Genomic DNA, 21,437 nt, shown 5'->3' with positions numbered 1-21,437 from the left:
ACCTGAGTTCAAATCTGGCCTCAGAACATCACATCATTTACTTTAAAAGGGAGTAAACTGAATAAATCAATTACCTACCTACACAAATGAGAGAAGAAAGTGCTTAATTATTAGGATAGCTATGAATTAATATGTATATGTGCCTATATTTTCTCACAAGTAATATCCATTCATTTACATTTCCCAGAGGAAGAATGACACTTGCAGTTGCAAAATTCTAAGAAAATATGTCCTTATACACACCATTAAAAAAAAAGTACGGGGGGGGGGGGGCAGCTAGGTGGTGCAGTGGATAGAGCACCAGCCCTGGAGTTAAGAGTACCTGAGTTCAAATCCGGCCTCAGACACTTAACACTTACTAGCTGTGTGACCCTGGGCAAGTCACTTAACCCCAATTGCCTCACTAAAAAAAAAAAAAAAGTACCAGATACCCCAAACCAGACACTATGAAATAGATCACAGCAGCAGTAGTTTAATAGGATTTATAACAACTTGTGAAAATTTTGAGGCCTGGGACCATAACACCTATGTTTTTATATCACATGCCAACCCCATATAGTACCTAATACACTTTCTTGCATGTGGTAGGTAATGAATAAATATTTGTTTAATTCAGTTAATAGTACTAGGATTAACATATAGAAGAAGAGAAACACTTTTTGAAAAGCATGTACTTTAAATATTAGGGTTTGGGTTTTTTTTTTAATTTTGTTGTCCTTTATTATCTTTCTCTCCTACTGCTCCCCGACTTCAATGGAATGATTTTTTAAAAACATTCAAAACAAATATGCATGGTTCAGGAAAACATATTCCCAAACTGGCCATCTCCAAAAACGTGTCTCATTCTGCATGTTAAGTTCTTTCCCTTTCTGGCAGGAACTGAGTGACATAATTAATCTTCAGTACTCTGGACTCCTGGTTTTATCATTGCAAATCAGATTCCTAAAGTCTTTTAAAGTTCCTTTTATTTATAACACTATTATTATCTAAATTCTTCTCCTCCTTCTGCTCAATTCAATGTATCAGTTCATATAGGCCTTCTCAGTTTCTTCTAAAACTTTCCATTTCGCTACTCCTTTTGTAACAATAGTATTCCACTATACTCATAATGGAATTTGTTTTGTCATTGTCCAACAAAGGTGTAATGCCTTTGTTTCCAGTTTCTGGAGTCTATGAAAAGATGGGCTATAAATATGTTATACATATTGGTCTTTTTCTTCTTTCTTTGATCTCTTTGCGGGGCAAAGGCCTAGAAGTGGCATGGATGAGTGAAAGGGTAAGCACAAGTTAGTAACTTTTGAGCACAATTCAGAATGGCTGTAACAATTCACAGATCCAGCAATAGTACCTGTTTTCCATAGCTCTTCCATTATTTGGTTTTTTTTTCCTTTCTAACCAGATTTGCTAATCTCATGAGTATGAGGTGAAACCTCAGAGTTGCCTTAATTTGAGTTTCTTTAATTATTAGAGGTTTGGAACATTTTTTTCATATGGTTTATCTAAGAAAGCATTAATTCTGTACTCTTCATTTTAGGTATGACTGCCAGAAACAATTTAATTTAGCATTAATCTAAAATCTAAGCCATTTTGGACATGTCTCTAAGCCAGAAATGAGTTTGGATACATTAGGTTAATGTTAAGCCAAATAAAATTATTTCTGGCACGATGGTGTCTAAAAATATCGAGTATAATATTGTTTTTTTCTTCAATAGTTCAATAGTTCTATTAAGACTGAAATTCCTACACCTAATACACCTAAAAGCTAGCAGTAGGCCAAGGACTGCTTCTTTTCAACAGACTTCTGTGCCAACTAAATAGAAATGATAAGCCTTTTAAACCTATTTAGTAACTTTTTTTTTTTTGGTGAGGCAATTGGGGTTAAGTGACTTCCCCGGGGTCACACAGCCAGTAAGTGTTAAGCGTCTGAGGTCGGATTTGAACTCAGGTACTCCTGACTCCAGGGCAGGTGCTCTATTCACTGCGCCATCTAGCTGTATTTAGGAAATTTTTTAGAGGATAGCTGTCCAGCACAGCATTACTACCAAACATTTAGGTTTTGGAATTTTTTGGGTTTTTTGGTTTTTTGGTGGGGCAATGAGGGTTAAGTGACTTGTCCAGGGTCACACAGCTAGTAAGTGTCAAGTGTCTAAGGCCGGATTTGAACTCAGGTCCTCCTGAATTCAGGGCCAGTGCTTCATCCACTGCGCCACATAGCTGCCCCCAAACATTTAGGTTTACAGAATCTGCCCACTTGAGAGAAAGTTCAAATCTGTCAGTACAATAAAAGGTATTTGCCCATGTCTGTTCATGTCTGAATTCATAGCTTCATATTGTGTATGAGGAAATCCTTTTGTCCTTTTATTAGCATTGGGCAATAGATCACCTGTAGTCACTCAATCTGTCTGTGAGCAGGAATGCAATTGTTCCCAGCTCCTCTGTTATTTCACAACCCTGAGGCTCTGTCTAGGGACTCCCCAGCTTGCTAAAAGTAATGGTTAGTACTCTTTTCAGGGTTTGGTAGCTTGTTTTAGGGTCTATGAATCTGTTCTGTGTTTAAAATTGATCTTAAAATCAGTAAGTAGATCCTTCACCATAAAAGGGTGTGTGACCATGAGATCATGAGGATCATCCCCAGAAGTGCCTGGTCTCTTCCTCAAGAGAGATCCCTGCTCATTTTGGAGTACTTGGCCAAAACTGGTCAACAGATCCTCCAGTCTGAGAGTGACTAATCTCAAGATCAGCAGATAATTAGCAATGGGAAATGGAGCTAACACTTTTGTGCCCAGAAAAAAAAAAAAAAGCAAAGCACCAGTATAGACATGGTCTTGGACTCTTGTTGGTTTTGTGAGCTTTGAGGGCAGATGCTGCAGGTGTTATCAACACTAATTATTTGACTTGGGAAAATTTTGTTGTTGTTGTTTGTCCTTCGTGCTCAAAGAGGACAAAAATGACATCATGATGTTGGGATCAATGTACAATGTGTCTGACTGTGGCTGACCTGACCAATATGAACTCAGAAGGCTCTACCACAAGATGGACACAAATAGTCTGTATGAACATTCAGGATGGAGATGTCTCTAAATTTGTGCAGCTCATGTTTCTTCTGAAGTTAGGGGGAACCTTAGAATGAAGAACAGAGCATATAAAAATGTCTCTGTCTCTGAAAAGGCCAACATCTATATCTCCCTCTAGAGAAATTAAATGTGTAAATTCCTGGTCAAAATAATTTGGCTAGAGGGAAGCTAGGTGGCCCAGTGGATGAAGCACCAGCTTTGGATTTAGGAGGACCTGAGTTCAAATTCAGTCTCAGACACCTGGCACTTACTAGCTGTGTGACCCTGGGCAAATCACTTAACCCTCATTGCCCCACCGCACCCCCCAAAAAAGAATACATAAACTAGATTGAGGCAAGAAAAATTATAACTTTCAGAGGGTAGAGCATGGAGCTCTCTAGTGGACAGATGGGAGACTCACCAAGCTAGAAAATCTAAAGAAAGATAATACAAAAGACCAGTTACAGAAGTTTTTCTTGCCTAGAAATATTGTGGGAAATAGAGAACTATTGGCTGGGGCGGGGCAGCTACGTGGCGCAGTGGATAAAGCACCAGCCCTAGATTCAGGAAGACCTAAGTTCAAATCCGGCCTCAGACACTTGACACTTGCGTGACCCTGGGCAAGTCTTTTAACCCCAATTGCCTCACACACCCCCAAAAAAAAGAAGAAGAAGGTGGGGGCAATAAGCTCAAAATGAATAGGGAATCTGAATATTAAAGGCAAAATCAGACAGACAGAATATAATCAGTCCTTTTCACAGATATGACTGGATGACAGGAAGGGGAAGATATCTTAACCAAACAAGAGATAAATGTGATCACAAATGATAAAACAGATAATTTTGGTTACATGGAATTCAAAGCTTTCCCATTATCCAAATCAATGCAACTAGGATAAGAGAGGAAGCTCTCAAATGACAGAAAAATATTTACATCAAATATCTCTAATAAGGATCCAATATTTAATATAAAGAGGGAAGTGACACAAATATATAAGGACGGCAGTCTAATAGAAAAGAGGTCAAAATATTAAAAAAAATAGTTCTCAAAAGAATTTCAAATTATTAATAACCATATAAGATTGCTCCAAGTCACTAATGATGAAAAATACAAATCAGAATGCTCCTATGGTTTCATTTCATACCTAAAAAATTGTCAGAGATAATGAAAAATGAAAATAATTGACATTGGAGAGGCTTCAAGAAGACAGACATAGGGGCAGCTAGGTGGTACGGTGGATAGAGAACCAGCCCTGGAGTCAGGAAGACCTGAGTTCAAATCCAGCCTCAGACACTTGACACTTACTAGCTGTGTGACCTTGGGCAAGTCACTTAACCCCAATTGCCTCACCTTTAAAAAAAAACATTCAGAAGAAGACAGGCATATATACATCATTTGTGGAGGTATGGTTGGTTCAACAATTTGGTCCAAATGATTTGGAATTGTACTTTTTAAAAAGTCACCAAAATCCAGAGATTCCATGATAAGGTACATAACCCAAAGAGGTTTAAGTAAGAAGGAAAGGGCCCATATCACAACAAAAAATGAATTTATATCTACTCTACCTGCTGCTGCCTTGGTTGCTCAAGCCATGATGTTCTGATGAAAGAAAAGAGAATCAACTAACTTTTCTCCTGGAGACTTCTTAACGGTCGATCGGGAAGAAACTTGTGTTGCCTTCCTTTCAGTTTCTTCTTAGCCCAGCAGACCCCTGCACACTTTTATCATGCGTGAGTGCATCTCTATCCACGTTGGCCAGGCTGGTGTCCAGATTGGCAATGCCTGTTGGGAGTTGTACTGCCTGGAACATGGTATCCAGCCTGATGGGCAGATGCCAAGTGACAAGACCATTGGGGGAGGAGATGACTCCTTCAACACCTTCTTCAGTGAAACAGGAGCTGGCAAACATGTTCCCTGTGCTGTGTTTGTAGACCTGGAACCAACTGTTATTGATGAAGTTCGCATTGGAACCTACCACCAGCTCTTCCACCCTGAGCAGCTGATCACGGGCAAGGAAGATGCTGCCAATAATTATGCCCGTGGACACTATACTATTGGCAAGGAAATCATTGACATAGTTTTGGACAGAATTCGGAAGCTTGCTGACCAGTGCACAGGTCTCCAAGGCTTCTTGGTTTTCCACAGCTTTGGTGGTGGGACTGGCTCTGGTTTCACCTCTCTGCTGATGGAATGTCTGTCTGTTGATTATGGCAAGAAGTCCAAGCTGGAGTTCACCATTTATCTGGCCCCACAGGTTTCCACAGCTGTAGTTGAGCCCTACAATTCCATTCTGACCACCCACACCACCCTGGAGCACTCTGATTGTGCCTTCATGGTAGACAATGAGGCCATCTATGATATCTGTTGCAGAAACCTTGATATTGAACGCCCAACCTACACTAATCTGAATTGCCTTATTAGCCAAATTGTGTCCTCCATCACTGCCTCTCTCCGATTTGATGGTGCCCTGAATGTGGATCTGACAGAATTCCAGACCAACCTGGTGCCCTATCACCGTATCCATTTCCCTCTGGCCACATATGCCCCAGTCATCTCTGCTGAGAAAGCCTACCATGAGCAGCTGACTGTAGCAGAGATCACCAATGCTTGCTTTGAGCCTGCCAACCAGATGGTGAAATGTGACCCACGCCATGGTAAATACATGGCTTGCTGCCTGCTCTACCATGGTGATGTGGTTCCCAAAGATGTCAATGCTGCCATTGCCACCATCAAGACAAAGCGTAGCATCCAGTTTGTGGATTGGTGCTCAACTGGCTTCAAGGTTGGCATCAATTATCAGCCTCCCACTGTGGTTCCTGGTGGTGACCTGGCCAAGGTACAGCGCGCTGTGTGCATGTTGAACAACACCACAGCTGTTGCCGAGGTCTGGGCTCGCCTGGACCACAAGTTTGATCTGATGTATGCCAAGCGTGCCTTTGTCCATTGGTATGTGGGGGAGGGCATGGAGGAAGGAGAGTTCTCTGAGGCCCGGGACGATATGGCTGCCCTGGAGAAAGATTATGAGGAGGTTGGAGCAGATAGTGCTGATGGGGAAGAGGAAGGTAAGGAATATTAATTTGTATGTTATCTTTTTCTTTATACTAGGTCTGTCTTTTTTTTTCTGTTCTGTGAAAATGTCCTCTGTGGTCATTAAATGTCAATAAAAGTGTGAGACTTTGAAAAAAAAAAAAAGAAAGAAAAGAGAATCAAAAGAGACAAGACGTCGAAGGAGGAAAAAAAGGCAGCAGATAGACAGACCAGCTGGAGCACCCTGAGTTCCTAAGTCAACCTAATTGATCAGATATTGACCCTCTAGAAAGTTTTTGCCATGAATGGAACAGCCTTGGGGTAAATACCTGCTAGCTCCCCATGGGAGTGACTGGAAGAACCAAAAAAAAAATCTTTGAGGTTTTGCCTTGTCTGCAAAAAAAGGGAGTTGGTTGCCTGGTTTCTGGAAGATTCTATCCATACCAAGTACATGGATGTATTTGTTTTTATTCTTCTCTAATATTATAATTAAAGAATGGTACAGTGTTTTTTGCAGTAGGTCAAAAAAGAGTGGGCAGAGCCAAGATGGTGGAGAGAAGCCAGGAAGTAGCCTGAGCTCTCCCAAGCTTCCCTCAAAACAACATTAAATCAAACCTCTAAACAGATTCTGAACCTAAAGACCCAACAAAAACACAGAGAAACACAATCTTCCAACTTGAGATAATTTAGAAGACTTCAGGGAAGGTCGGTCTCACTTGGGTGAAAGGGGAGTGCAATGCAGCTCAGAACAGTGCAGTGTGGAGGGGGTCTGGGCAAGTCAGCTGAAGGCTTTTGGCTATAGCAAAGACCAGAAACTGAGGCCCCTTGTTCCTGGCTCAGAAGGCTGGTGGCACAGCAGGCTAGTTGGGAGAACTGCTGGTCCTGGTTGAGAGGACAAACAGCCAGATAGAGAACTACCCACTGGACACGTGCAACTATGCCAAGCCATCCCAGCAAAGCGAGCATGTCTAGGGTGGTGTGGTAAAAATTATTTGTGGTAAAGATTAATATGGCAAGTTTTAGCTGAATCATTTGGGAGGGGCCACAGATTACATATGCTACTGAGATCAGAAGGAGATCTCTCCATGAACAGCTTTTGAAGGACTTCCCCTTTTGGGGGAGGAAAGATTGAATGGGATCTGAAGGGAGGCGAGGCACTTCCCATAGGCTAAGCTCTTGAGCACTTCCGGAACGTGGAACTTGCTCTCTGGTGGTTGACTGAGGTCACGGTGATGTCTGAGCAACTTAGACTGGCAGGCTGTTCAGGTTGGTGAGTTACCTACTGAAAACCCTAAATTCCTGTGAACCAGCTTAGGCTAAGTTTAGAGTTAAGAGCATCTATTTGTATTTCTATTTTCCCATTTCCTTATCTTTGATTTTTATTAGTTTTACCTTTGTTGTTTAATCAATTCCCAAGTAATAAAATCTGATCCTTTTGTGAACCAAAGCTTAGAGGCTCCTTTCTTATTGGCCTGGGAGAAATATCTAAAAAGAATAGTTCAGAGGGGAGATTAAACCTAAAAAGGTCTCTCATATTTCTGGGACCCCAATATTAAGGTGTCACCCAAATAATGCTCAGTATATCTAATTTTGGCCCCCACAGAAGTAAGTAATCTATAAGCCACAGAGGCCTCAGAACAGAAAGCCAGTGCAGGCACCTATCCACCAGCACAAGAACCTTGCAACAGTGTCCCCTGTGCCCCAGAAGCAGACCTCTACTTTATTTTGGTCATGGTTTTCAGGTAGTCCAGTGATTTTCAAATTATCTCTCCTGGATCTGTGTTCCAGGTCAGTCGTTTTTCCAAGGAGATATTTCATATTGCCCTCTTTTTCTTATTCAGTTGGATTTGCTTTACTGGGTCTTGGTTTCTCATAAAGTCATAAGCTTCCATTTGTTCAATCCTAATTCTTAGGAAATTATTTTCTTGAGAGAGTTTTTCTATCACCTTTCCCATTTGACTTTTCAAACTGTTAACTTTTTTCTCATGACTTTCCTGCATTGCTCTCATTTCTCTTTCCATTCTTTCCTCCATCTCTCTAAATCTTCCTTCTATCTCTCCTACTTTCTCTTCAAGGTCCCTTTTGAGTTCTTCCATGGCCTGAGACCAATTCATATTTTTCTTGGAAGCTTTGGATGTTGGAGCTTTGACTTTGTTATTATCTTCTTCTTCTGAGGGTGTATTCTGATCTTCCTTTCCCCCAAAGAAGTTTTCGATGGTCTGCTGCTTTCTCTGCCTGCTCACTTGACACTTACTGGCTGTGTGACCCTGGGCAAGTCACTTAACTCTCATTTCCCCTCAAAACCAAAACAAAACAAACAAACAAACAAAAAAAAAATATATATATATGAATATATATACACAGATATATATGTGTATATACGTAAATATATGTATATATACACATTAGTGGGGGACCTCAACCTTCCCCTCTCAGAACTAGATAAATCTAACCACAAAATTAATAAGAAAGAAGTTAAGGAGGTGAATACAACTTTAGAAAAGTTAGATATGATAGACCTCTGGAGAAAATTGAATGGGAAAAGGAATATATCTTTTTCTCAGTGGTACATGGCAAATACACAAAAATTGACCATAGGACATAAAAACCCCACAATAAGATGCAGAAAGGCAGAAATAGTAGTTGCATCCTTCTCAGATCAAGATGCAATAAGAATTATGTGTAATAAAGGGCCATGGAAAATTAGACCAAAAATGAATTGGAAACTAAATAATCTCATCCTAAAGAATGAGTGAGTCAAACAACAAATCATAGACACAATCAGTAACTTCATCCAAGAGAATAACAATAATGAGACAACATACAAAAACTTATGTGATACAGCCAAAGCAGTTCTTAGGAGAAATTTTATATCTCTAAATGCATATATGAATAAAATATAGAAAGAGATCAATGAATTGGTTATGCAACTAAAAAAGCTAGAAGAACAAATTAAAAATCCCCAATCAAACACCAAATTAGAAATTCTCAAAATTAAAGGTGAGATTAATAAAATTGAAAGTAAGAAAACTATAGCCTTCTTTCTTTTCCTTCACCCCAGACAGTGGCAGCATGGGTAAGTGCCATGGTCTTCATAGAGCTAGAAAGCTCCGCAGCCACAGAAGAGACCAAAAGTGGCATGACAAACAATACAAGAAAGCTCATTTGGGCACTGCCTTGAAGGCCAACCCATTTGGAGGAGCATCTCATGCAAAAAGGATTATCTTGGAGAAAGTTGGTGTTGAAGCCAAGCAGCTCAATTCTCCCATCAGGAAGTGTGTTAGAGTCCAGCTGATTAAAAATGACAAAAAAATCACTGCCTTTGTTTCCAATGATGTTTGCTTGAACTTTATTGAGGAAAAAGATGAAGTTTTGGTTGCTGGATTTGGTCGAAAAGGTCATGCTGTTGGTGATATTCCTGGAGTCTGCTTCAAGGTTGTGAAAGTTGCAAACATTTCTCTTCTGGCCTTGTACAAAGGCAAGAAGGAAAGACCAAGATCATAAAAATTGCATGGTGTCTTTGTCATAGTAAACAATTTTACACAACAACTAAAAAAAGAAGAAAAAGAAAACTATAGAATTAATAAATAAAACTAAGAGCTGGTTCTGTGGGGAAAAAAAAACAATAAAATAGATAGACCTTTGATTAATTGGATTTAAAAAAAGAAAGAAGAAAACCAAATTACCAGCATCCAAAATGAAAAGGGTGAACTCACCACCAATGAAGAAAAAATTAAAACAATAATTAGGACCTATTTTACCCAACTAAATGGCAATAAATTTGACAACCTACATGAAATGGATAAATATTTACAAAAATATAAACTGCCCACATTAACAGAAGAGGAAATAAAATCCTTAAATAGGCCTGTTTCAGAAAAAGAAATTGAACAAGCCATCAATGAACTCCCTAAAAAAAAATCCCCAGGGCCAGAAGGGTTTACAGGTGAATTCTACCAAACATTTAAAAAACAATTAATTCCAATACTACACAAACTATTTGGAAAAATAGATGAAGAAGGAGTTCTACCAAATTCCTTTTATGACACAAATATGGTGTTGATACCTAAACCAGGCAGAGACAAAACAGAGAAAGAAAAATATAGACCAATTTCCTTAATGAATATCAATACAAAAATCTTAAATAAAATATTAGCAAGGTCATTACAGTAAATCATCAACAGGATGATACACTAATGACCAGGTGGGATTTATACCAGGAATGCAATGCTGGTTCAACATTAGGAAAACTATCAACATAATCAACCACATCAATAACAAAACTAATCAAAATCATATGATTATCTCAAAAGATGCAGAGAAAGCTTTTTTTTTCTTTTCAGGGCAATGAGGGCTAAGTGACTTGCCCAGGGTCACACAGCTAGTAAGTGTCAAGAGGCTGGATTTGAACTCAGGTACTCCTGACTCCAGGGCCAGTGCTCTATCCACTGCGCCATCTAGGTGCCCATGCAGAAAAAGCTTTTGACAAAATACAGCATTCGTTCCTATTAGAAACACTAGAGGGGCAGCTAGATGGCGCAGTGGATAGAGCACCGGCCCTGGAGTCAGGAGGACCTGAGTTCAAATCCGGCCTCAGACACTTAACACTTACTAGCTGTGTGACCATGGGCAAGTCACTTAATTCCAATTGCCTCACTAAAAACAAAACAAAAAAGAAACAGTAGAGAGCATAGGAATAAGTGGAGCTTTCCTTAAAATAATAAGCAGTATCTACCTAAAACCATCAGCAAACATTATATGAAATGGGAATAAATTGGAGGCATTCCCAGTAAGATCAGGGGTGAAACAGGGATGTCCATTATCACCTCTATTATTTAATATTGTACTAGAATTGTTAGCTTTAGCGATAAGAGAAGAAAAAGGAATTAAAGGAACTAGAATAGACAAGGAAGAAACAAAACTATAACTCTCTGCAGATGATATGATGGTATACTTAGAGAATCCAAGAGAATCAACTAAAAAACTACTTGAAACAATTAACAACTTTAGCAAAGTAGCAGGATATAAAATAAATCCACATACATCTTTAGCATTTCTATACATGACCAACAAAGCTTAGCAGAAAGTGTTAGAAAGAGAAATTCCATTTAAAGTAACTGTAGACAATATAAAATACTTGGGAGTCTACCTGCCAAGACAAACCCAGGAACTCTATGAACACAATTACAAAACACTTTTCACACAAATAAAATTGGATCTAAATTATTGGAAAAATATCAATTGCACATGGATAGGCCGAGCTAATATAATAAAAATGATAATTCTACCTAAATTAATGTACTTATTCAGTGCCATACCAATCAGACTACCTAAAAATTATTTTATAAAGTCAGAAAAAAATAATAACAAAATTCATCTGGAAAAAAAAAACGTCAAGAATATCAAGGGAACTGGGGACAGCTAGGTGCCTCAGTGGATAAAGCACCAGCCCTGGATTCAGGAGGACCTGAGTTCAGATCTGGCCTCAGACACTTGACACTTACTAACTGTGTGATCTTGGGTAAGTCACTTACCCCCCATTGCCCTGCAAAAAAAAAAAAAAAAGGAATATCAAGGGAACTAATGAAAAAGAAAAGGCACAGGAAGGTGAGCTAGCCATCCCAAATCTGAAGCTGTACTATAAAGTGTCAGTCATCAAAACTATCTGGTACTGGCTAAGAAATAGAGTGGTGGATCGATGGAATAAGTTAGGCACAGGAGACAGACATAGTAGTAAATGACTATAGTAATCTACTGTTTGATAAACCCAAAGACTCCAGCTTCTGGGATAGAAATTCAGTATTTGACAAAAACTGCTGGGAAAACTGGAAGATAGTATGGCAGAAACCAGGCATAGACCAACATCTTACACTGTATACTAAAATAAGGTCAAAATGGGTACATGAAAAAAAAAAGTGGGTACATGATTTAGACATAAAGGGTGATACTATAGGTAAATTAAGAGAGAAAGGAATGGTTTACCTCTCAGATCTATGAAGAGAAGAACAATTTATGACCAAACAAGAGATAGAGAATATTATGAAATGCAAAATGGAGGATTTTGATTACGTTAAATTAAAAAGGTTGTGTACAAACAGAAGCAATGCAGCCAAAATTAGAAGGGAAGCAGAAAGCTGGAAAACAATTTTTACAGTGTTTCTGATAATGACCTCATTTCTAAAATCTATACTAAATTAAATTTATAAGAATTCAAGTCATTCCCCAATTGAGAAATGGCCAAAGGATATGAACAGGGGGCAGCTAGGTGGCGCAGTGGATAGAGCACCGGCCCTGAAGTCAGGAGAACCTGAGTTCAAATCCGGTCTCAGATACTTAACACTTACTAGCTGTGTGACCCTGGGCGTCACTTAACCCCAATTGCCTCACTTAAAAAAAAATGGAGGATATGAACAGGCAGCTTTCAGATGAAGAAATCAAAGCTATCTATTGCCATATGAAAAACTGCTCTAAATCACTATTGATTAGAGAAGTGCAAATTAAAACCACTCTGAGTTACCTCCTCACACCTATCAGATTGGCTAATATGTCAAAAAAGGGAAAATAAATGTCGGAGAAGCTGTGGAAAAAATTGGAAATCCGCATTATCTTAATCTTCTCCTTAAGGAGGTACATGGAAGGTCTTATCCTAATTTGAACTTTCTGGGATCCTAAGACAACTCCCAAGGCAGGTACCATTTTCCTTGGAGGTGTGTTTTAGGGTTTTACTTGTCAGAAGGTGAACCTAAGGGCACATTTGGCCTTCTCTGAGCATGTTCCTAAAGACATGCTTAAATTTGTCAAACCCAGAGGGTTTCTGTGTTTTTGATATCTCTTTACTTAAGATCTGGTTTCTAGGTATCCTGTCATCTAGGAATATTAATGGCTATTAATGGTTAATGGTCCCTAGTTACTATCTCTCTTGATGGTGAGGGCTGATAGGGACAAACTCCCTTGGTTACTAAAAGAACACAAACCTAAGTTTCTCTGTTAACCCTTTTAGGTACTGTTAATAAGGACTCAAGCCTAAATTTATCTGTCAACCCCTTTTTGCCTTCTCCATCAGTACAGCTTGGTACAGTAGAAAGAGTGCTTGAGCTGGAGTCTGGAGAAACCTGAGTTCAGATTCTGCCTTCCATACTGTTAGTCAACCAACCATCACAACCTCCCTGAGCTTTAATTTCTTTCTCTGTAAAGGGATAGGAAATAGGGATGGAACCTGAGATTTCCTTGACAGAAGGAACTGCAAAAGTCAGACGACACCTTCTCCGAAACTTGTCTTAGGTAGTTTCCAAGAGCACTGAAAGGTTAAGGGACTTACTTGCCTGGAGACACAGCCCATCAATTTGAGAGCAAGGTTTCTTAACCCAGGATCTGAACTTATTTTTTTGTTTGTTTGGTTTTTTAGGTTTTCTTCCAGGCAATGGGGGTTAAGTGACTTGCCCAAGGTCACACAGCTAGTAAGTGTCAAGTGTCTGAGGTTGAATTTGAACTCAGGTCCTCCTGAATCCAGGGCCAGTGCTTTATCCACTGCACCACCTAGCTGCCCCTGAACTTATTTTTTTGAAATACTTTCAAAAAACATTTTGATAACTTTACTTGAATACAATTGGTTTTCTTTGTAATCTTATGTATTTTTAAAACATTATTCTGAGAAGGGGTCCATAGGTTTTAACAGACCACTACTCCCCGTGGCTCTTCAAACTACTGGCACTGGTGTTCCCTGTTGTTCCTGGAACATGACACTCCACCTGCAACCTCCAACCATTTTCCCTGGCTGTTGCCCAAGTCTGGAACACTCTCCCTACTCATCTGTACCTCCTAGCTTCAGAACTTGAAATCTCAGCTGAAGTTCTACCTTTGGCATAAAGCCTTCCCCATTTCTTTTTAATCTTAGTGCCTTTCCTCTGAGATTACTCGCAATTTATCCTGGATATATCTTGTTTGTAAATGGTTTGTTTATATATTGATTCCCCCATCAGACTATGAGCTTCTTGAGAGCAAGGACTATTTTATTTTATTTTTTTGCCGATCTTTGCATTTCCAGCCTTGCACACAGTAAGGGCTTAATAAATACTAGTTCACTGAAGGACACAAAAAAAAAGGTTACTAACCTGTACGAGAGAGGCAGATCTATGAACCCAGATCTTCCTCACTCGCACCAAGGCACATAACCTATCTGTAATATGGAGATAATATTAGCTCTAGTCTTTTCCTTGTAGGATTAAAGCTCTAAGGTAGGGTAGTTGAGGAGATAAAGTATGTCAAGCCTTTAGGAAACTTTAAAGCTTAAGTAAATTTCAGCTATTATCCTTCCTTTGTTTACAGATAAACTGAGACCTTTTGACTTTCCCTCCCCAAAAAAAACGTGAGAGTGGTTCTGGTGGAGCAAGAATACACACAATTAACTATTTGGTGGATGAGGCCCTTTCCCAACTTTCCCCACCCTCCCACATCCTCCTCTCCAAACATCTCCATTTTCTATACTTCGATCTGGGACCAGGTAGTCCCTTCAGGGTGGATTGTAAACTGTATCTTTGTGTATCTATCACCTAGCCTAAGGCCTGCCCCGGGTGCTGGCAGTGCTTTGAAGCTTGCTGAAGAGCTGATTTATTGATAAACTAGGGAGTTCCAGCAAAAGTTGTCTGTTTCCTTTTCAAAGAGGAGCAGGTAGTCCTTATGCTTTGGCAGCTAAGTGGCGCAGTGGATAGAGCACCGGCCCTGGAGTCAGGAGGACCTGAGTTCAAATCCGACCTAAGACACTTAATACTTACTAGCTGTGTGACCCTGGGCAAGTCACTTAACTCCAATTGCCTCACCCAAAAAAAAAAAAGTAATGGGATTATTAAATTTCTTAATGGATCAATAAACCTCTGTTAAGCTCCAACCGGCTGTGGATTGAGTACAATGCTGGGAGTCAGGAAGATTCCTCTTCCTGAGTTAAAATGTGGCCTCTGACAGTATCCGTGTGACCCTGGACAAGTCACTTAACCCTGTTTGCCTCAGTTTCCTCATCTGGAAAATGAGCTGTAGAAGGAAATGGCAAACCATTCCGGTATCTTTGCCAAGAAAATCCCCAAACGGGTCACAGAGTCAGACACGACTGAACCGACGAAACACAAGCAAAATGCGCCAGGCAATGTTAGGATTTTTGAGAGATAGAGGGATAAAATGAGGTTCCTCCAGGGAAATCCACAAAACATGTAGGAGCAGATGACTAGTGAGAGCAAAAGTCAGAAAGATAAGGGAACGAGATTCCTCTCCCTAGTCAGCGAGATAAAGCTTGAAAAGAGCCTTGGCCAACTCGCAGGACGATGCCCACATCTAAGATGGCGGCCAAGCGGGGCCGAAGCCCGCCTTCAGTATGGGCCATGCCCATACTTAAGATGGCTACCGTGGTGGGACTACACCTCAGTACCTTCCTGAGGAAGTGCCCGTTCCCAAGATGGCGGCCGGAGACTACGGTGGCAATACTGCCGCTAGCCTTTAACCCGGCGACTCGGCCTGCGGATAGGGGCGGGAGGAGGAGGAGCCAGAAGGGGAGGTCAGAGGCGGAGTGGGGCGGGCCGGGGCGAGGAGGGACGGGGCGGGGCAGGACGAGTGTGGGGCGGCTGATGTGTCGGTCAGTTCTGAGGCACCGGCTTGCCCCATCCTCTCTCCGTCTCGTCTGGGACTCATCCCTTTCCTCCCGAAGACGTCATGACATCCCCAAAGGACTGCCTCACCGACAGTGAGTCCGAGGATGCGTTGCACAGCACCCCCTTACTGCAGAAGCCCCCGCGGGATGTCCCAGGTGAGCGGGGCTGCAAAGCCGGGAGAGAGACCCGGCTAGAGCCCCCTCTCCTCAACCGGGATGTGACGGAGAAGGGAGGGGAAGGAGTGGAGGACGAAGGGGGGCTTCATAGGCCCTTTCGCCTACGGAGTCATACACACCCCCTTTACCTCCGTCACCCCACTTCCTGTCCCAGGAAGCGCCCCAAACCCACTTCCCTGGATGGCTAGGATGTGTGGGACTGGGGCTGCAGAACTTGAAATTGACCGCTCTCCTTCCTCCACCCCCCCCCCACCCCTTCCAGCCCGCTCTGGGATTGGTGGCTTTGCCACCGCTGGTGCGGGACAGGTGCGGGACAGATGGGGGCAAGCAGAGAGCTCCATTGGTCCCTAAGATTCAGTCTGTTTCCGTGCTGAGTGATCCAGGCACTTAGGATAGCCTCGTGACCCAAGGATAGAATCTGTTATTGCTCCTCTTCCTTTTCCTATGTGCAAAAGGATAATTGTGGTCAGGCAGCTGATGGGGGGGGGGGGTGTTTGGATATAGTCGTCCTACATTTGAGCACTTAAAATGTGGGGGAGGGGCATGTATAAATGTACATGTAAGCATTTTTAAATTATTTTGAATTGTGGGGAAATGTATTATATAATGTTGCTGCCCCAACAGCCTGTGATTTACTAAAGTAAAGAAGCAGTTCTCTGACACTAGCTGTGTGACCTAGGCCAAGTCTCTTAACCGAGGCCTGCCTCCGTTTACCCAGATGTAAAATGAGCACCTACTTCCCAGCTTTGCTGTGAGGATCAAAAGAGACAATAGTTGTAAATCGATTGCCTGGCACGAGTAAGATGCCATTTAAATGCTAGCTGTTATGTTAGCTAGGTGGCAAAGTAGATAGAGGCTTACTAGTTGTGTGACCCTGGGCTAGTCACTTAACCCTGTTTGTCTCAGTTTCCTCAACTGTAAAATGAGCCAGGGAAGGAAATCGAAAACCTCTGGAGTATCTTTGCCTAGAAAACTCCAAATGAGGTCACGGACTGTGAGACAGAACTGAACATTATCATTCATCATTATATATTATGTGTTTTTTGTTTGTTTTGTGGGGCAATGAGGGTTAAGTGACTTGCCCAGGGCCAGGAAGCTAGTAAGTGTCAAGTGTCTGAGGTCATATTTGAACTCAGGTACTCCTGAATACAGGGCCGGTGCTTTATCCACTGCAACACCTAGCTGCCCCCCATCATCATATATTGTTGAAGTAATCCCTAGTTCAATTTCCAGCATACTACCTAAGTGACCTTAATCAAGTCACTGTGACCTGAAAAAAAAAAAAAGCAGGAAGGAAAAAGGAAAAAGATGATAGAATAAAACCAAAGCTAAGAAGCAGAAGACAAAGAGACATATGATGATAAATAGCAGTTGTTTAGTTTGCAAAATCCATTTGAGGTTTTTCTTGGCAAAGATACTGAAAGGGTTTGCCATTTCCTTCTCCAGCTTATTTTACAGATGAGGAACTGAAGCAAACAAGGTTAAGTGACTTGCCCAGAGTCATACTGCTAGTAGTATCTGAGACTAAATTTGAACTCAAGTCCTCCTGACACGAGGGTTGGTACTCTATCCATTGAGCCATCTAGCTGCCTGAGACAAATACTAGAGTACTACAGTTATATTGCCATTTGTTGGTACTTATAGTTTAAATTGTCTCTTTGTTATGTAACATAATACTTATGAAGCTTTCTTAGTCTTGCCACCCTGGTCCTCTCTCACAGATAAAAGCATGATTACCAACAGGTTCCACGTAACTCACTTACATTTTTACACTATTACCTTTCCAGAATTCTGCCATCTGGCAACCTGACCTATATGTAACATAAAGATCTAGGATACAAGCCAAAAAAAGGCCAGTGAGCAGTCAAAATAAATACTACCGTGTACTTGGAGTGGCCTTTACCCAGAACCTGTTTTCTTTATTTTTTTTCCTGTTTTCTTTTTAGATCAGAACTGATACACATCATCTGTGAATGCTGAGCAAGATTTTGAAAATTGTCTCTGTCCCTGTAGTAATGACAGATGACAGAGAGGGAAACTTTAAGCCTTCACTGTAATTTATGATTTGTTCAGCAAACATAAAGGGCCCACCCCATGCAGAGCACTAGGCTTGAGGAAGGGGAAAAAAAAACAAATTTATATAAGACACCATGGCTGCTTTCCAGGGACTGATAGTCTAGTGGGAAAAAGACACAAGCACAAATATCCATGATACAAAAAGGTGGACAAGTCATTTAACCTCCTAGGGCCCAGCCAACTCTCTGAAAACTAAGTCCTGCAGATGGGGACAGCTAGGTGGCACAGTGGATAGAGAGCACTGGCCCTGGAGTTGGGAGGACCTGAGTTCAAATCTGGCTTCAGGCATTTGACACTAGCTGTGGGACCCTGGGTAAGTCACTTAACCTTGATTGCCTCAAACATCCAGGGCCATCTCCAGTCCTACTCATGTATATCTTGCCAATGGACCCAGATGGCTCTGGAGGAGAGAGTGAAACTGGTGACCTTGCACAGCCCTCCCTCACTTAAATCCAATTCACTGCAAGTCATGACATGACCCTGATGTCATGGTCCTCTTTGAGGACAAACAAGTCCTGCAGAACAGCTGCTTGTCTGCATTGGTAGGAGTTTCTTCCCCGGGAACTCCCAGCACAGAAGAAATCACAGATCCAATATTTTTTTAATCACACTCCCATAGGACCTAGATGCATATAATATTCTTCCCACAGTAGAAAAAAATACTAGAGTTGAATTAAACATTAGATGTAAAAATGCGGGGCAGCTAGGTTGCGCAGTGGATAGAGCACTGGCCCTGGATTCAGGAGGACCTGAGTTCAAATTTGGACTCAAACACTTGATACTTACTAACTGTGTGACCCTGGGCAAGTCATTTAACCCTCACTGCCCCACAAAAAAAAAAGTAAAAATGCAATAATGATAATTTATTTAAATATTAAAATTAATATACATTCCTGACATGTCCTGGTACTACCAGGTGGTTTGTGATTTGTTTTGTTGTTTGTAGATAATGGACTTATACTTTATTTTAAGTTATTTTGGATGCACTTATATTTAGTATTTTGGGGTACTTTCTGCTTAACAGTATTTTTACTTATTTTTGTTTCAGTTCCTGTATGCTGCTCAACTCGTTACAACTTAGCAATAATAGCCTTTTTTGGATTCTTCATACTGTACGCCTTACGTGTGAATCTAAGTGTAGCATTAGTGGATATGGTAGAGTCAAATAACACTATGGAGAGAAACACAACTTCTGAGGGGTGCCCAGAACATTCTACTCCCATAGGAGACTTTCACAATCGAACGGTAGGTGTTTAGTACTTTAATTTTTAAAAAAAGTAATTTTGCTGAATAGCATTAAAGCAGAATAGCCATTATCACTCGAATAAGTGCACGTTTTGGGCAAAAAACTGAGCACAATTTTGTGAAAGGATTCCTTTTTAACCCACAAGTCCCATGAGGCAGAGCTTCCTTTTCCACTAGAGACTCCTTTTTGCCAGAGAAGTTTTTAAAATGACCCCAAGTATATAGATATATAAAATAGGTATACATAACCTTTTACTGTTGCCAATTTTTGATGACTCCCACATTCAGTTACTCAACCCCATGTGGGATTTTTACCCCCCAGTTTAAGAAGCTTTGCCATAAGGGATGTCACCTTCAGGTTGTACCTTCAGAATCAGCCTTCTGATGTAGCAGATGGAACCCTGTAGCAAGTCCACCTGTAGCAGTTTGATTTTTTTTTTTAATTTTTTTTTTTTTTTTGCAGGCAATGGGGGTAAAGTGACTTCCCCACGGTAGTAAGTGTCAAGTGTCTGAGGCCGGACTTGAACTCAGATACTCCTGAATCCAGGGCCGGTGCTTAACCACTGCGCCATCTAGCTGCCCCCCCAGCAGTTTGATTTTAAGCTAAAAATAACTTCTGGTACTTTTCTATAGTGCACATTGATCTGTTTGAGGAGCATTTATGTAGTTCCACTCTAGATATGTCCAAAGAGATAAATGTTGGCAACATCACCTTTTTTTTTTTTTTAGTAAGGCAATGGGGGTTAAGTGACTTGCCCAGGGTCACACAGCTAGTAAGTGTTAAGTGTCTGAGGCCGGATTTGAACTCAGGTACTCCTGAATCCAAGGCCAGTGCTCTATCCACTGCACCATCTAGCTGCCCCAACATCACCTTTTTAAAGGGATGTCATCTCATACTTGCTTTTGTTGTTGTTAATGCTATTCTTTCCAGGAGAGCCCCTATGTTACGACATCAGCTTTCTGTACTCTGTAATTAGTTTATGTACTATGACTTGTTTACAGAGAAGTGCCAGTTTACTTGGGAGGTAATAGAGAGCCACTGCAGGTTTTTTTCCTTTGATTTTTTAACTTAAGGAACTTAAACTTAAGGAAGATTAGTCTGGCAGCTCCATGAAGGTTAGAGTAGAGAGACAGCAGTCAGAGTTGTTAGGCAGTTTCAGTAGTCATGGCAGGTGGGAATGAGGACTTATTCTTACTAGAGGGGTTGCAGTGGAAATAGAGAGGACAGGGCCCTGAGGTAAGACAGGTATCGTGGAATCTCAGTTGAAGATCTTAGAAGTTTTATGGTTTGGCCCTAGAGCATTCCTAACAAGTTAGTGGCATTTACTCTCTGCATGAAGGCCTTCAATTATGAGGGAACTCACTGCCAAAAGAGGGATCCCATTTCTCTTCTAAATAGCTCTGTTTTCAGTGGATAGAGCACTGGCCCTGGAGTCAGGAGTACCTGAGTTCAAATCCGGCCTCAGACAGTTAACACTTACTAGCTGTGTGACCCTGGGCGAGTCAACTTAACCCCAATTGCCTCACCAAAAATAAATAAATACATACATACATAGCTCTGTTTTTCCTTGATTGGAGTGAAAATTCTACAGTTTCCACTTTGTTCTTTAAATTCAGTTCAGTTATTTAAATTCACTGTGCCCACTGTGTTCCTCTATACACCTGGGGAAGAAAGACAAAAACTAATAGTCCCTTCTCTCTGGGTGCTTAATGGGGGGAAATAATCAACAAACATTTATTAAGCACTCACTGTAAACTGGACACTGTGCTATGTACTAAGGATACAAAGATAAAAGTAAAACAATTCCTGCTTTTTGCAGGCTTAAATTCTGTTGGGAGAGACATGCAACAACGGCTTATATACATATATACTGAAGAAATAGAAAATCGTTTAGGGAGGAAAGATACTGACAATTTGTGGGGTTCAGGAAAGACCACAGAAGAGCTGGTGCTTGATCTAAGTTTCAAAGGAAGTAAGGGATTTGAGGTGAGGAGAGAGGGCCTCCCAGGTGTGGGTGACAAATTAGTATAGAGATGGGACTTTAGATTTGGAGCCAGAAGACACCTCGAAGTAGGAAACTGAAGCCCAGAGATGGAGTGACTTGCCCAGGATCCGAAAGCTAGTAAGTGTCTGAGAAGGAATTTGGATGATGGATGATTACCCACTCTAAGTCTAGCACTTACCACTAGATACCATGCTGCTTCTCAATTAAAACAAAAACAAA

At 41.0% G+C, this 21,437-nt stretch overlaps 3 protein-coding genes across 5 annotated transcripts in view; all 3 read left to right on the top strand.

Annotated features, from left to right (window-relative positions):
* The first annotated feature begins 4,721 nt into the window (after positions 1 to 4,721).
* On the top strand, positions 4,722 to 6,229 carry LOC122725315 (tubulin alpha-1C chain-like). Its single transcript, XM_043962358.1, has one exon. The coding sequence runs from the start codon at positions 4,780 to 4,782 to the stop codon at positions 6,127 to 6,129; it is 1,350 nt and encodes a 449-aa protein (XP_043818293.1). The 5' UTR covers positions 4,722 to 4,779; the 3' UTR covers positions 6,130 to 6,229.
* Positions 6,230 to 9,152: 2,923 nt separating this feature from the next.
* Positions 9,153 to 9,584, top strand: LOC122726705 (40S ribosomal protein S23-like). Its single transcript, XM_043964586.1, has one exon. It carries the CDS (start codon positions 9,153 to 9,155, stop codon positions 9,582 to 9,584), a length of 432 nt encoding a protein of 143 aa, XP_043820521.1.
* A 6,086-nt stretch (positions 9,585 to 15,670) lies between these two features.
* Positions 15,671 to 21,437, top strand: part of SLC17A5 (solute carrier family 17 member 5) — a 58,373-nt gene continuing 52,606 nt past the window's right edge. For 2 of the 3 annotated variants that reach the window (XM_043963976.1, XM_043963977.1), the window contains exons 1-2: positions 15,671 to 15,870; positions 19,016 to 19,212. In XM_043963976.1, coding sequence (XP_043819911.1) covers positions 15,777 to 15,870; positions 19,016 to 19,212 — 291 coding nt within the window. In that variant the 5' untranslated portion in view covers positions 15,671 to 15,776. The remainder of the gene's footprint in view (positions 15,871 to 19,015; positions 19,213 to 21,437) is intronic. The other variant, XM_043963978.1, reaches the window with a different exon arrangement.

Source organism: Dromiciops gliroides, chromosome 4 (assembly GCF_019393635.1).
Source record: "Dromiciops gliroides isolate mDroGli1 chromosome 4, mDroGli1.pri, whole genome shotgun sequence".
Lineage (NCBI taxonomy): Eukaryota > Metazoa > Chordata > Mammalia > Microbiotheria > Microbiotheriidae > Dromiciops > Dromiciops gliroides.
The sequence above is the reverse complement of the archived record's forward strand: the minus strand, read 5'-3'. Positions and strand labels throughout refer to the sequence as shown.

What these genes read in the sequence shown, in the direction of transcription:
- LOC122726705 (XM_043964586.1), top strand. Translation starts at nt 9,153, where the DNA reads ATGGGTAAGTGCCATGGTCTTCATAGAGCTAGAAAGCTCCGCAGCCAC.
- LOC122725315 (XM_043962358.1), top strand. Translation starts at nt 4,780, where the DNA reads ATGCGTGAGTGCATCTCTATCCACGTTGGCCAGGCTGGTGTCCAGATT.